This window comes from Scyliorhinus torazame, chromosome 15, assembly GCF_047496885.1.
Source record: "Scyliorhinus torazame isolate Kashiwa2021f chromosome 15, sScyTor2.1, whole genome shotgun sequence".
Lineage (NCBI taxonomy): Eukaryota > Metazoa > Chordata > Chondrichthyes > Carcharhiniformes > Scyliorhinidae > Scyliorhinus > Scyliorhinus torazame.
In genome coordinates, this window is record NC_092721.1 from 145914109 (window position 1) to 145930416 (window position 16308).

At 51.2% G+C, this 16308-nt stretch overlaps 1 protein-coding gene across 2 annotated transcripts in view; it reads left to right on the forward strand.

Moving 5' to 3' along the window:
* LOC140391875 (anoctamin-7-like) overlaps nucleotides 1-16308 on the forward strand; it is a 147856-nt gene that overhangs the window by 25438 nt on the left and 106110 nt on the right. For both annotated transcript variants that reach the window (XM_072476866.1, XM_072476867.1), the window contains exons 2-4: nucleotides 3822-3989; nucleotides 8489-8543; nucleotides 15300-15434. In XM_072476866.1, coding sequence (XP_072332967.1) covers nucleotides 3822-3989; nucleotides 8489-8543; nucleotides 15300-15434 — 358 coding nt within the window. The remainder of the gene's footprint in view (nucleotides 1-3821; nucleotides 3990-8488; nucleotides 8544-15299; nucleotides 15435-16308) is intronic.

Below are 16308 nucleotides of genomic sequence, written 5' to 3' on the forward strand. Positions count from 1 at the left end.
TCTGTGCTCCAGCCGATCAATCGACTCTTTAATCGGGCCCAGGCAGTCCCGTCTCTGCTTGGCAAAGCCGTCCTGGATGACCTGCATCAACTGCTCCGTTGATCGCTGGGCCAACACACCAGGGGTCCGGTCCTCGGCCATGCTGTCTCCAGCTGCAGCTTCAGCACAGCTCTTGCCTATCTTTCTTTCTGTCTTTTCGTGCACTTCTGGTTCTTTTCTCCATACACCGATACGTGGAAACGGTGCCCAATTGCCTCTGCCTTCGAATTCACCATTTAAAGCCGGAAATAGGTTGTGCAGCTTCTTTTGGCACTGCTGCCCGGTCCTGGTGGTGATGCCCATGGTCCCAGCTACCAGGTCTGGTTAACGTCAGCGAGTGGAAGCCTCCATCCCACCCAGGCGAACGGGGTTTCCCGCATCATCTCCTCCACTGCATCCAGCAGTGTCTCCAGCTCTGCACTGCCAATCCCGGGGCCGCCCTTCGGGGTGGCGGCATCTTGGCTGGAAATGAGCGTGTGGGGAGTGGAGGCTTATCTGCAGTTCCGTCTCGTCAGGCTCTACCGCCAATCCCAACTGCAGTGAATCCGATGCTGGCATCTGTTGGACTTGCACATTCCATGTGAAACATGGGCTGACCCATTAGCGTATCCTGAATTTCTCCGGCAGTCGCACCCTTATCGTCATAGTAGAAGTTCCGCGATTCAGTCCTGGTGTCAGCACTTAAGACTCTGAAACTGAAGTTTCCCAAATGGGCTGTCCGGCGGGAATACATGGGGCATGATTCTCCGGCCTCAGTCCGCTCTCGCTTAAGCGTAATGAGGTTGGTGAATAGCGGGAGAGACCAAAAATGAAATCTGCACCAGGCGCCAAACAGTGTGTGATGCAGTCTGGTGAGAAACCAATTATCACCATTTAAGCTCCATTTCCATACAATGAACGGGAGCCACCCCATAACTAACAGCCTCCCATCATTCAGCAGACTCCCCAACAACTGGACACGCTGGCACCGATTAGTGAACCTGGCGGGAGGGCTTCACTGGGCAGCCGAGGGGGTGAGTAGCATCTTTTGCTCACAGGCAAAGACCCTGGGGGTGCTGGGCTTGCCACCCCAGTGGGCGTTGGGGGACCCTCCGCAGGGGTGGGCCACCGTGGAGGGGGGGGGTGGAATACCTGGAGAGATGGACAAAGGTCCCGGGGGTTGGCCCACATTGCAGAAGGAAGTGACAGAGGCATCATAATGGCTTTGTGAAAAGGTGTTTAATGTGTTGCACAAACCCGATGCTCTGCAGTGCCAGAGCCATGCCCAGCTGCAACTGCATCAAGCTCTGCAGCACCTCTATCATTCCCATCTGAGAGCGGGACATGTCCCACAGAACCTCATCAAAGTCAGCCTGGTACTGGGTGACATCCCCCAGGCGAGTCGAACATTCTGCTGAAATCCTCAGCCATAGCTGTCACCAACTGCGCCATGCCTTGGACACCTTAACTAATGGTGCTGACTGTGCGTCAGGCTCTCCACTGCGGTCGCCACCCTGGCAGTGTTGGCCTTGGTGCCACTCATTGCCAGCGCCATCTCCTGCACCCTTAGCCTCTAGGGCTCCTCCAAGCGGCTCTGAATCTGCTGGAGAGATGTTCTCATCCCCCTTTGAACATCCAGATTGGTCCCTATCGTCTTCATCAGCTCCGGGTAACCCTGTTCCAGAGGCTCAGTGACTGGCTGGAAGCCAGTTGGATCCTGGGATCCAGCACCCCTCCGATTGCTGTCTCACCTGGAGGTTCCTGCCTCCACCGGATGTGCATCATCAGCAATAGTGTGGTGCTCACCAGATTGTGCCCCAGAGGCCTGTGTCCTAACATGCCCCAATGAGGTGTGTCTGCGCTGGTGGAGGGTGGGGATGACATCTGTGCAGCGACTACGGTTGCATCCACGGAGCTCCCCTCCGAGGTGTTCTCTTCGGAGTCGGGAGAGGGGGCTGTCTGGGATGGGCCCGCGCTGTCGGCTGGAGGACCTGTGGGGAGAATGGACATGTGGTCAGTGGAGGGATGGGTCAGTCAGTAAGGCAATCACTACTCCCGTCTGACAGGTCCTCTGGGTGGGGCCCAGTAGTTCCTCACCTCTGTTCCGTCCGCCAACCTCCGCTGGCCGTTCTGACCGTGGTCACCCCAGTCACCTCCAGGGCCCACTCCTCGAAGGAGGTGAGGATTCTTAAGTCCGGCACCCCTCCAGCAGATTGGGCCCTTCCCCGATGATTATGGGAAAGCTTTTCCTGAGGGGACACAGAGCATCATTAGCCACATGTTTGGTTCACAGTGGTGGGAGAGGAAGTGTGGAGGGTGGGCTGGGGGTCGCATGGGGAGTTGGGGGGTGGATGCTCCATTGACGGGCGGGGGGGGGGGCATGGTGTCTACTCACTCGTGCTACCCGGTGTAGATCGTTGACCTTTTTCCGGCACTGCAGGCCAGTCTTCCTGGCCCCACTCCCCGAGTTGACAGCTCCTGCCACCTCATCCCAGGTAGCACTGGCTGCCTTGTGGCTGACTCTATGGGACCCTCGGGGGAACAGGGCATCCCTCCTGGCCTCCACCGCATCGAGGAGTCTCCCTAGCTCATCGTCTTAGAATCTTGAGGCCGGTCACCTGGAAGCCATTGATGCAAGTTGGCTGAGCGAGTGCTTCTCGACCTTGTTGGGGGGGGGTGGGGTTTGCCAGCGGATCAGCTGGCGAGCCTTCATTTGTGATGAGAAGCTTGTGAGGCCTCGTTGGACCAATTAATGTTGAATTGTGTTGCCGGCCTCGCTGGGCCGAGCACTGGGAAGCTCGCTGCAATTCCCTTCACTACCAATCTGGACAATTGCGCCCATGATTTCCCAAAAGGAGAATTCCAGCTGCTGTTCTTCATCATCTATATTGGACCTGCACTCCAGACTGGAAGCTCTCTCTGGATGTCCACTTTTGTTCTGTCCACTTTTTAGTTATCATATTTCACTGTACTGCCTTACATACTGAAATGAGCAGTCAACAGGCTGTAAATAGTCCCTATTATTTCACTAGGAGGCTGGGATTGCCTCCCAATTTGTGCTCTAACAACCTAACATTTGCCTAACATCTTGTGAAGGTGATTCCATATTATGGCTTATGGTTCTTCAGTTCCCACATTACTATACCCATCATGTCTATACTTTGGCTATATTTCCCATCATGCTTTTAAAAAGAGCTCCCATACTAACCTGTGTACCTGTTTTTAAAGCTGTAATGCTCATCTTAATTGGTACTTTTGATGGATAGGCCAGCATATCCAAACGACAATGAAAATGAAATGAAAATCGCTTATTGTCACAAGTAGGCTTCAATGAAGTTACTGTGAAAAGCCCCTAGTCTCCACATTCCGGCGCCTATTCGGGGAGGCTGTTACGGGAATTGAACCGTGCTGCTGGCCTGCCTTGGTCTGCTTTCAAAGCCAGCGATTTAGCCCTGTGCTAAACAACCCCTACTGGGGATAGCCAAGCCACTCCATTTGCTTCCATATGGGATTGAACTCTTCTTGAGTTGTATATCTTTTATGAGCCAGAGGGCACAACATTCCAATTATTATTATGTGGATTATTGAATGAATTCTCTCTGTGGAGATCAAAAGATGAATTTCTTGATTTATTGCATGATGAACTGTAATTATTTGTGGCTAAATCACACTGATGTTGAATTGAAAGTCAACAATTTATAGTCCTGACCATAATTTTGCACCGAAGACAACAGCAAAGAAACATGCCTTGCAGATGACAGGAAGTCAAATCACTAATGGACTTCTCTTTTGTTTCATTCAAGGGCGTAGATGTGAAATTGCCTAGCCGTTTAGAAAGATTCATGACTCGTTTCGCAACCGAAGTGGAGGTCAACTTTATCAGTGCACATTATGAACATAACAAAAGGCATCTGTTCCGAGGAATTGAAAACCAGGCAACGTTTTTTCGCCCTGCCATCAGATCTCTACTTGTAATTACAGAATTTTGTTATTCTTAAGAGGTGTAGGAGTAAATTTTAGATTGTTAATGTCAAATTTTTCATCTGAATGCCATATTGATCAAATTGCAGATGTAGATGAACCTCGCGCAAGCCAGACTGCTTCTTGATGAAGATTGTAATTTTAAACTGACCTTAATTTGGAACGCACAAATGTTAATAACTGTGTGTGCTGTTCTGATGTAATGTTAGCCTTTTATATTATTGCTAATAAATTCATACTAATCCGTTTTTATGAAAACACAAGATGCATCATAGCCCTGCATGAAGTAGATTTGGGGCAGTCTGAAGCACAGCTCAAATCTATGCAGGATTTAAATATTGTTCTGTAATGAGTTAACAGGGCTTTGTGCAAAATGTGATGTAGAGTACAAAGGCCAAATGAGTTTAGGGGCATAATCTAGTGGCCAGGTCGGGCATGAATGGGAGCAAGCTGGTTAGATCATAGAACTCCTACAATGTAGAAGGAGGTCATTTGGCCCATTGCTTCTGCACTGACCCTCTGAAAGAGCACCCTACCTTGGTCCACTTCCCCATAACCCAATTTAACTTTTGGGCATGACAATTTAGCATAGCCAATCCACCTAGCCTGCACCTTTTGGATTGTGCAAGGCGGAGGTGGTTGACAGCTTTTCCTTGGTGTGCACATCACCAACAATCTGTCCTGGTCCGCCCACATCGACGCTATGACAAAGAAAGCACAACAGCGCCTATACTTTCTCAGGAAATTCGGCATGTCCACATTGACTCTTAGCAACTTTTACAGATGCACCGTAGAAAGCATTTTTTTTACAGATGCACCACAGAAAGCATCCTATCTCGCTGCATCACAGCCTGGTATGGCAACTGCTCAACCCAATACTGTAAGGCACTAGAGAGCCGCAAACACCCCAGTCCATCACGCGAACCCGCCTCCCATCCATTGACTCCATCTACACCACCCGGTGCCTTGGGAAAGCGGGCAACATAATCAAAGACTCCTCCCATCCAGCTTACTCACTCTTCCAACTTCTTCCATCGGGCAGGAGATACAGAAGCCTGAGAACACGCACGAACACATTCAAAAACCGCTTCTTCCCCACTGTTACCAGATTCCTGAATGACCCACTGATCTATCTCTTCACACACCTTCTCTACTGAGTAGTGCTACATTCCTGTAGGTTTCACCTGATGCCTGTGTCTATATATTTACATTGTATGCCCTATGTTTTTTTTCATGTATGGAATGATCTGTCTGGACTGTACCCAGAGCAATACTTTTCACTGTAACTCGGTACTAGTGACAAAACAAATCCAAATCCAAAACCGGAGCACCCGGAGGAAAACTATGCAGACACAGGGAGAATGTGCAAACTCCACTTGGATGGCACTGTGAGGGATAGCAAGAAATTTAAGGGTGGGGAGAGGCTCTGGGCATTCGAGGGTTCCGGGGTGGAAGCCCTAATCGTCGGTGTCTCACCCTCTCCAATTCCTTACAGATATCACGTTATGGATGATATTGTGGGCCCTGCGGAAGCTGCCCTTGTGGTGGCAGTCCAGGCAGCCAAACTCCAGCGAAGGCAGCAGCAGTAGCGTCGACAGAGGTTTGAGGTGGCAGCCCATGTTCAGGAGCCTGCCCCACACCCTGAGGACTCGACTACCCATCGGGCCAGCGAGGTGTACAGGTGCCACTGGTTGTTTGAAGAGATGTCAGACAGCATGTGCTGCACGAGGCTCTGCCCACGTCACCAAGGAGATGGTGCAGCACCTGTGCCATGGTCTTGTGGACTGTGGAGGAGGAGGATACCCTGTTTGCCCGGGCAGCTGACTATATAAACTGCCCCTTGATGCCTGGGCAGCAGGATTCTCCGTCATAGCGTGCACCGGACAATCCTGGAGTATCCTTCATTAACAGGAAGGGGTTCCACTCCCTGATCATCCAAGTTCAATTCTTTTTTTTCCCCCAATTAATAATAATTTTTATTATTGTCTTACACACCAGTTACTGTGAAAATCCCCTAGTCGCCACACTCCAGTGCCTGTTCAGGTACACAGAGGGAGAATTCAGGATGCCCAATTCACCCAAGGGGCAATTTAACATGGCCAATTCACCTACCTTGCACATCTTTTTGGACTGTGTGGGTTAGACCCATGCAGACACTGGGAGAATGTACAAACTCCACACACAGTGGCTGGATTGAAGCTGGGTCCTCGGCGCCTTGAGGCAGCAGTGCTAACCATTGCAACACCATGCTGTCCCTTGACAATTCAACTTGTGTGCAACCACCACCTCAAGGTTATGCATGACAGCTACATCCTGGAGAAGTCGAGATTCCTGGTGCCTTCGAGGGACACCCCAGGATGACTGTTTGGCTCCTGGGGGATAAGGGGTACCCGCTTGGGATGCCTCAACTGCTCTGGTGGTGCACTGCAGTACATCCCTTCCCCCACCTCGAATATTGCACGCTTTGTGGTGGTCTGCTGTGCCCTCCAAGTTGGCACTGCTGGAGGAGGACGCCCCCCCCCCCCCCCCCCCCCTTGCATATCACACTGGTCCACCCTCTCGGGGCCAGAGTAACATCACTCTGGGCCTGGGTCAGCACTGTCAGCGGGGCGATATACAAGGCAGGAAGGTGTTAACCCGCTGAGGTGAGCTCTGGTGCTCCTGAATCTATGCCATTGTCTGACTCCTGTCTGTCTGCTGACAGCATGCTCACACCCATCACCCAAATGTGGTATGCCTGGGGGGCAGCAAATCTCAGACCACTGCCGGGCGGCTGGGGCCATGGGAGGGCGGAGGGTAAACTGGGAAGGAAGTGCAGGCCGGCCTGTAGTGCTGAATAGTATGACAGAGGCTTTGCATATCTCGGGTGTACCGTATTTTAATGGTGTACAATTGTGACCCTAACTGTCCCTAGCTACTGCCAGTGCCCCCCTTCCCCCTCAGTAACCTCTCCGTAATCCTTCTTGGTCTTCCATGCTCTGCTGCTATGTCTAGTTATGTCCCAAGAATGCACATGGAGGTGGAGGCACCCTGCTGCTCACTGCACGCTGTAGTCTTTGATGCCCCCAGTGGGGCGTCCTGTAAGGCATTGGGGGTCACCTTGCGGCAGCGGTGCAGCTGCATGTGCTCCAAAGGCCTCTGCATCATCTGGCTCTGCCAGTCCCAGTGGTTCCCCATTGTCTGCACCATGGTGTCAATGCCCTCAGCGATGCCCCTGTTTGACTGTGCCACGCTCTACAGTGCCCCGGCCACGCTCTGCAGTGCCGGAAGGTCCACCTGAGACTGGGACATGTTCCCCGGGACTGGGACATGTTCCGCAGCGCCTCGGCAAGATGCACCTGCATCAGGGACATGTCCCAGGGGACATGCGGCTGAGGTGCTCAGCCATGGCCATCACTGACGGAGCACCTTGGAACCTCGATTCACGGTGCTGATGTCATGCTCCAGGTTTTCCACTGCAGTAGCCATCCTAGCAGTGTTGGCCTCGGAACCATGCATTGCCGGTGCCATCTCCTGCGCCCATAGCCACGCCTCTAAATGGCTATGGACCCACTGGAGTGTTTCTGACATCCCCCTCTGAATCTCACGGCTGCACCCTAGCGTCTGCATCAGCTCCGGGATAACCTGGTCCAGAAGCTCGACATCTGTCTGGGACCCAGCTGGATCCTGGATCCAGCAGACCTCCAACTGCTGAACCTCCTGAACATTCCTGCCTCCACTTGGGAGCAACTGTGCGGTGCTCCCAAGATTGTGATCCATGAGCCCTGGAAGCTTGTCCATTAATTCCGCCCATGGAGTAGTGTGTATCTGCGCTGGTGATGGGTGGGGATGACAGCTGTGACCCCTCCAATGGAGGCGTTCTCCGAGCTCTCCTTTGAGGTGTCTTCTTGGCTGGTGGAGGTGGGCCTAATGGGCTGGCACCATCAGATGGAGATCCTGTGGGATCAGGGTGGGCACTGTTCCTCCCCTCCGCAGCGCAAGCCTGTCTCGACGCTGGCTGTTTTCGCTCCCTCCCACTGCATTCTCCAGGGCCCATTCCTCATAGGGGGTGAGGACTCTAATGTCTGGCATTCCATCGCCTGTCTGGGCCCTTTCCTGTCCATTGTGGGCCAACTTCTCCCTGCGGGGACAAAAAGTGGGCATCGTGAGCCGCAAGCTTCATGCATGGATGGGGGGGCGGGGGGGGGGGGGGTGATGCGTCTTAGGGTTTATGAAGTGTGGAGGTTGGCAAAGATAGCAGTGGGGAATTTGAGCCTCAAGATGGCAAAAGGTAGAACTGAGCATTCTGCAGTCATGATACTGAGATAATATTGTTTTATACAGAACTTGTACAAGATAGTTTATAGCCATATACAGCAGACATGAATGAATAATTAGCTGTTATTCATGGTCATTACAAGATTCCCATATTAAATAGAACCTATTCTATTTGGAAAAAATAATCTGGGGGGAAACCTATTAAAATAACCTCTACTGTTTTGCTTTGTAGGTTCACTATATCCTCACAAACATACCCATTGAAGTTGGACATGATGATGCAGAAGGTAACTAATAAAAAAATTAGACTTAACATCAAATTTATTTTACATTTGTAATCAATACTGTTCCAGTTGCTCTGTAGAGCTATTAGATTTTGAGTTTACTGTTGCAAATTGAACACTTTTTGAGACGACTAATATAATTGAGTAAGAGATGGTCTTGAAACCCGGGTGACAGTGATTGTACAGGACCAGGACAGGTTTTTTCCAAAGTTCCTTGATCAGAGTTACAAAGCCAAAGTGCAGAGTGGACAGGGCCAAACCTCTAATCCTTCTTGCCTGCTCCAAAAACCAATTCACATTGAAACCAATTCATGGTCCCCACAAGAGAGACGTACCAGATCTAGGCATTACACCTGATCTCACCCTCGACCTTGGCCAAAAGGCCGAGCAGCGATAAGACCAGGCCAGTTTAAGTACGCTGTTTTCTCTGAATGATTCCTTTGCAGCAAGAGCAAGTGGTCAACCTTGTAAATGCTCCTTTTTATTTAATCAGGAAAATCTCCGTGGTGTAATTCTTGATTATGTTCATGTTCCCCAGAAGAATCATAGATTATACAGTATAGAAGGAGTGTGGTCGTCACCGCTAACTGTATTAGATGTAGTTCGGTAAGACGCCTGTACTAGAGGTATATGGGTAAACCCCTGCCTGCTGGCTCCGCCCAGTAGGCAGCGTATAAATGTGTGTGCTCGGCCGGTGCGGCTGCCATTCTGGGAGCAGCTACAGGAGGCCACATATCTTTGCTCAATAAAGCCTCGATTATTCACTACTCTCATCTTTGTAGCAATTGATAGTGCATCAATTTATTGAGCAAAGATTTTAAAACTATGGAACTTCGCATCAAGCCTGATCGCCTACAGCTGAGCCCTCAAGCAGCCAACGCTACGTCCGCTTTTGACCACTGGCTAGCCTGATTCGAAAGCTACCTCCGAACATCCGCTGAAGAACCCTTGGATGCACAGAAGCTCCAGTTCCTTTATTCACGGGTGAGCCCTGACAGTTTTCCTCTCATCCGGGATGCGCCCATTTACTCTGAAGCAATGGAGTTCCTGAAAGGACATTACGTTCGGCCAGTCAACAAACTATACGCCAGGCACCTCCTGTCCACGAGACAGCAACTCCCCGGTGAGTCCCTAGACGATTTTTGGTGTGCCATGCACATCCTGGCGAGGAACTGTGACTGCCAGGCAGTTTCGGCAGTCGAGTATACAGAACTTTTAATCAGAGACGCTTTTGTTACGGGCATGGGGTCGGCGTACATTCGCCAGCGCCTATTGGAGGGGGGTACGCTTGATCTTGTGGGAACCAGGCAGCTCGCAAACTCGTTAACAGTGGCCTCCCATAACATCCAGTCATACTCCCCCGACCGCGTGGCACCCTCATGGGCATCGTGGGCCCCACCAGCTACCGACCCCAACCCACCGCAAGCCTGAGCCGTGCGGCAGCCAGCCAACCCCGGGGGGCCCAAATGCTACTTCTGCGGGCAGAACAAACACCCCCGACAGTGCTGCAGAGCGCAACCTGCTGTGGAAAGAAGGGATTGTTTGCAGCTGTGTGCCAGGCCCAGTCGGTCGCCACTGTTTCTAGGCCCAGCGTTCCTACACCCCACATGTGCGGCCCGGGGGTGCCGCCATCATCTTCTCCACAGGCCACATGTGGCCCGTGGGCGCCGTCACCTTATTCTCCGCAGGCCACGTGCGGCCCATGGGTGCCATCTTCTCCGCAGGCTCCGTGCGGCCCGTGGGCGCCGCCATCTTCTTCTCCGCAGGCCACGTGCGGCCCATGGGCGCCGCCATCTTCTCCACAGGCCACGAGCGGCCTGTGTGCCGCCATCTTCAATGCTGCCTGCCATGTGCGCCCCGTGGGCGCTGCCATCTTCGGTGCCATTTTGGACGGCGCCTCAGGACCCCTGCCTGTCGGGAAGCTCGTCTGTCCGCTCATCGCCTGCCACCACCGCTGACCAACCCGGGGCCTCCCCGCATCAGCCGCAGCTCGCCTCGATCACCCTCGACCAGTCCCGGCCCCACAACCTCGTAACAACAGCGGTGAAAATCGATGGGCACAAGACTTCCTGCCTTTTTAACTCCGGGAGCGCAGAAAGCTTCATCCACCCCACTACGGTAAGGCGCTGCTCCCTCGCGGTACATCCCATTACCGAGAAAATCTCCCTGGCCTCCGGATCCCATTCCGTGGAAATCCGAGGGTACTGCATCGCGACACTCACTGTCCAAGGCGTAGAGTTCACTGCCCTGTTACTCGGCCTGGACTTGCGGTGCCACCTCCAAAGCTTAACTTTAAAATTCGGCGGACCCCTAGCCCCTCCCCCCCCCCCCCTCACTGTATGCGGCCTCACGACCATTAAGGTCGACCCACCTTCCTTGTTTGTAACCTGACCCCGGATTGCAAACCCGTCGCCACCAGGAGCAGATGGTACAGTGCCCAGGACCAGACCTTCATCAGGTCGGAGGTCCAGTGGCTTCTGCGGGAAGGCATTATTGAGTCCAGCAACAGCCCCTGGAGAGCCCAAGTGGTAGTAGTAAAGACTGGGGAGAAACACAGGATGGTCATTGACTATAGTCAGACCATCAATCGGTACACGCAGCTCGACGCGTACCCCCTCCCATGCATATCTGATATGGTCAATCAGATTGCACAGTACCGGGTCTTTTCCACAGTGGACGTGAAGTCCGTCTACCACCAGCTCCCCACCTGCAAGGAGGACCACCAATACAGATGGCCGCCTCTATAACTTCCTTCGGGTTCCCTTCGGCGTCACTAACGGGGTCTCGGTCTTCCAACATGGGATGGACTGAATGGTTAACTGGTACGGACTGCGGGCCACCTTCCCTACCGAGACAACATCACCATCTATGGCCACGATCAGCAGGACCACGACGCTAACCGTCTTCAATTTTTCCACACTGCCAAAATTCTTTAATCTCACGTACAATAAGGAGAAGTGCGTGTTCCGCACCAACCACTTAGCCATCCTTTGCTATGCTGTGGAAAATGGAGTTCTAGGGCCTGACCCCGACCGCATGCGCCCCCTCGTGGAACTCCCCCTCCCCCGCTGCCCCCTCGTGGAACCCCCCCCCCCCCTCCCCCACTGCCCCAAGGTCCTGAAACGATGCCTGTGGTTCTTCTATTACGCCCAGTGGGTCCCTAACTATGTGGACAAGGCCCACTCACTCATTCAGTCCACAGTCTTTCCCCTGATGGCTGAGGCCCGCCAGGACTTTAACCGCATCAAGGCAGACATCGCTTGGGCCACGATGCACACGGTCGATGAGTCCCCCTCCTTTTCAGGTCAAGAGTGATGTATCGGACGTAGCTCTGGCCGCCACCCTCAACCAGGCAGGCAGGCCGTGGCATTCTTTTCCCGCACCCTCCATGCCTCTGAAATTCAACACTCCTCTGTCAGAAAGTAGGCCCAAGTGATTGTGGAAGCTGTGCGGCATTAGAGGCATTACCTGGCCAGCAGGAGATTCACTGTCGTCACTGACCAACGTTCGGTTGCCTTCATATTCAATAATACACAGCGGGGCATGATCAAAAACGACAAGATCTTGAGGTGGAGGATCGAGCTCTCCACCTATAATTACGAGATTTTGTATCGCCCCGGGAAACGAGCCCCCCGATGCCCTCTCCCGAGGTACATGTGCCAGCGCACAAGTGGACCGACTCCGAGCTCTACACGATGGCCTCTTGTCACCTGGGGGTCACCACTTCATCAAGGCCCGCAACCTGCCCTACTCCATTGAGGAGGTCAGGACTGTCACCAGAGACTGCCAGGTCTGCACGGAGTGCAAACCGCACTTCTACCGTCCAGATCGAGCGCGTCTGGTGAAGACCTCCCGCCCCTTTGAGCGCCTCAGCATGGACTTCAAAGGGCCCCTCCCCTCCACCAACCGAAACACAAACTTTCTGAACATGATCGACGAGTACTCCGGTTTCCCTTCGCCATCCCATGCCCCGATATGACTTCTGCCACGGTCATTAAAGCACTCCACAGCCCTGTTCAGTTTCCCCGCTTGCGTCCACAGCGATCGGGGATCCTCCTTCATGAGCGATGAGCTGCATCAGTTCCTGCTCGGCAAGGGCATTGCCTCGAGCAGGACGACCCCCGGGTAAACGGGCAGGTGGAGAGGGAGGACAGGAAGGTCTGGAAGGCGTCCTGCTGGCCCTACGGTCTAAGAATCTTCTGCTGGCAGGATGTCCTCCCCGAAGCGCTCCACTCCATCAGATCGCTCCTCTGCACTGCAATTAACGAAACCCCCCCCATGAACGTCTCTTTGCCTTCCCCAGGAAGCCCACCTCCGCGGTCTCACTCACAACTTGGCTGGCAGCTCCTGGACCTGTCTTCCTTCGAAACACGTGCGCACCCATAAGTTGGACCCGTTGGTCGAAAGAGTCCAACTATTGCACGCGAAGCCGCAGTACGCCTACGTGGCACACCCCGACAGGCACTGGGACCTGGCACCCGCTGGATCCCCACACACTGCCCCTCCCTCCAGCGCACCTTACCGCAGCCCGCGCCCCAGGAGGATCCGTCCTCCCACTGGTTCCACTCGGGGGCGATGAAGACCAGGACAACACGCTCCCGGAGACACAGATGACTAAGTCGGTGCCTGCATCACCACCAGGACTGGGGCGATCACCGTGAGGATCAAGGCCCCCGACAGACTGAACTGGTAAATTTTCCACCACCCCGTGCTGGACTCTTTTTTTTTTTTTTAACAGGGTGTGAATGTGGTAGTCACCACTAACTGTATTAGATGTAGTACGTTAAGACTCCTGTACTAGAGGTACATGGGTAAATCCCTGCCTGCTGACCTGCCCAGTAGGCGGTGTATAAATGTGTGTGCTCGCCGCTGCTGCAGCCATTCTGGTTCCAGCTACAGGAGGCACAACATCTTTGCTCAATAAAGCCTCGATTATTCACTACTCTCGTCTGTCTAGTAATTGATAGTGCATTAAGGGGGCAATCAGCCCATCAAGTAGTGCTGGCCCTTGAAAAGCAATTATGTTTGTCGTACGCTCCACATCTTCCTCATTCCTGCAGTTTTTCTGTTGAGGTATTTCGTACCATTCCCCTTGACTGCTACTTTTAAAATCCGTTTTCTTCATTATTTCAGGCACTGCAATACAACTCCTGGGGCAGCATTGTGGATAGCACAAATGCTTCACAGCTCCAGAGTCCCAGGTTCGATTCCGGCTTGGGTCACTGTCTGCGGAGTCTGCACATCCTCCCCGTGTGTGCGTGGGTTTCCTCCGGGTGCTCCGGTTTCCTCCCACAGTCCAAAGATGTGCAGGTTAGGTAGATTGGCCATGATAAATTGCCCTCCATGTCCAAAATTGCCCTTGGTGTTGGGTGGGGTTATGGGGATCGGGTGGATGTGTTGACCTTGGGTAGGGTGCTCTTTCCAAGAGCCGGTGAAGCCTCGATGGGCCGATTGGCCTCCTTCTGCACTGTAAATTCTGTTAATCTATGTAAACTCCTGAACATGCGTTACATAAAGATTTTTCCTTCCTCCTTTTGTGTCAATTGCCTCAAATCTGTACATCCTGGTTATTGACCCAGTAGCCGTTGGAAACTGTTTTCTCACTTGTTCTGTGTAGACCTGGTAGATTGTAGTTTCTGGTCAGTGGTCACCCCAGGATGTTGATAATTTGGATAAAGTACTTGTCTGGGGCTGAGCTCCTGCTCTTGTATAGCTTTAGCATAACCTCCTGGTCATTGTACTCTGCTTCAATTTATAAAGCCCAGGATCCCATTTTCTTTATTAGCTATATTTATTTATTAACTTCTACCACAATGTGTCACCTTACACTTTTCTCTGCATTGAATTTCATCTGCCATGCATTCATACATTTTACCAACATATCTATCATGACATTCTTGAAATCTATTACTGCCTTCACTGTTTACCAACTGCACTTCCAAGATTTCTTTTGCCATCTACAAATTTTGAAATCATCCCCCTTGGCTTGGTAAAGTATGTTTGTATTGAACGCCTGCCCACAACTTGGCGCACCTCTCAAGCTTGGGTTTTGTATTGGGACCAGGAGTTTTACATGGGGAAATATAAAACATGTTATTTAAGGTCAATCTCACTACAGTGTAATGCATTCATGGAAATTGTTTCAATTCTGCTCCCCTGATGAGAAATCTTCCAGAAATGTTGTATTGGATAATGTGCGCAATTAATTCATTGTCGGCTGTGTCATGCAGTGGAGGAGCTGACGGAGGCTAACTGGCTCTTCATACAGAGGAAGGAAAACCTGAAGTGGACATTGTCATGATATTCAAACACACACATCATGATAGACACACCAACAGACAAATCAGAACACACAACACCACAACCAATGACAGAAAGATATAAAAGCACAGACACGACCCCCGGTGGTCAGTATTAGCTGCAGAGGAGAACCAGGACACATCTATTGCCAAACACACTCAGGGAGACAGCACGTGCAGAGTATCCAGAACGAACTGTATTATAAGAGTTATAATAAAATAGAGTTGTACCACATACAACTGTGTTGGCTCATCTGTGCACCAGAGCACCCAACACCACAGACATCACCCCAGTGTTTCTAAGAACCAGTCACTCAGTAGCATCCAGAGAATCTTGAGCATATGTCCCCAGCCTTCATAGCTAGGGAAGGTGTGATGATGGAGGCAAGAAGTCATAATGTTGAATATTTTGCTTTTAACTAATGTGCATTTTACTAAAATAATTTTGTTATATTTGCAGCAGCAACACGCAAGGTTTTAGGAAAAGTTCCAGCTCTCCCCTACTTGCTTATGAAGAAGGCATTTAAATCTGCTTTTATACTGCACGATTTAAAAATTTGCAGTGATTCCAATCGACTGACACTACAAGACTGTGGTGAGTAGGAGAAAACCCACTGACTGTGATTGCAGGAAGTTTGGAAATCCAATTATTAGATTTTCAATTTTTTGTGAAATAAGACCAGGAAATACTGGAGACACTCATCAGGTCATAGTTGCCTGTTTTAATGTAATATCCCGTTTTAATGTAATATCCCTTGGTAATGATAGGTGCAAGGCAAGACTCCTATTGTATTTCTGTTGGACTGTAAATTTGATGTTGGTGCCAAAAGTTTTATTTCAAACCGATCCATGCTGGATTTGGTCTCTAAGATAATTTTTGCAAGGATGTTATAAATTTGAACAAACTTTTACCATTGAAAGGATGGAATGAACTTCATAGTTCTTGTCAGAGACTAATGAAAAGCATTGTGTGCAAATTTATGATGCATAAATCCTGCATCAATATGAATATGGTTCCTGCTTGCTTGCACTCCCGTGAACATCAGGCCCATGTTTACTCTTTAGATAGTCAAGTGTCTGTCTTTGCACTCCTTTTTATTGCTTTTCCTGAACTCGTTGCATGTGGTGGGGGGTAGGAAATGACACAAAGGTGGGTTGGAAATGAGGTTTACTAATTTGTGGAAAGAGCGGGTTGTCCTAAGAGGATAGGTTGGACAGGGCTCGTTCCCATTGAGTTTAGAAGAGCGAGGGGTGACTTAATTGAAGTTTACAAGATCCTGAACGGTCTTGACAAGGCGGACGTGGAAATGATATTTCCTCTTGTGAGTAGTCCAGAACTAGGGGGCACTATTTTAAATTGCCGGTGCTCTTTTAGGACAGAGTTTTTTTTCCCTCGGTGGGTTGTGCCATTGGAACTATCTACCTCGGGTGGTGGAGATGGGGGTCATTGAATATTTTTAAGGCAGAGG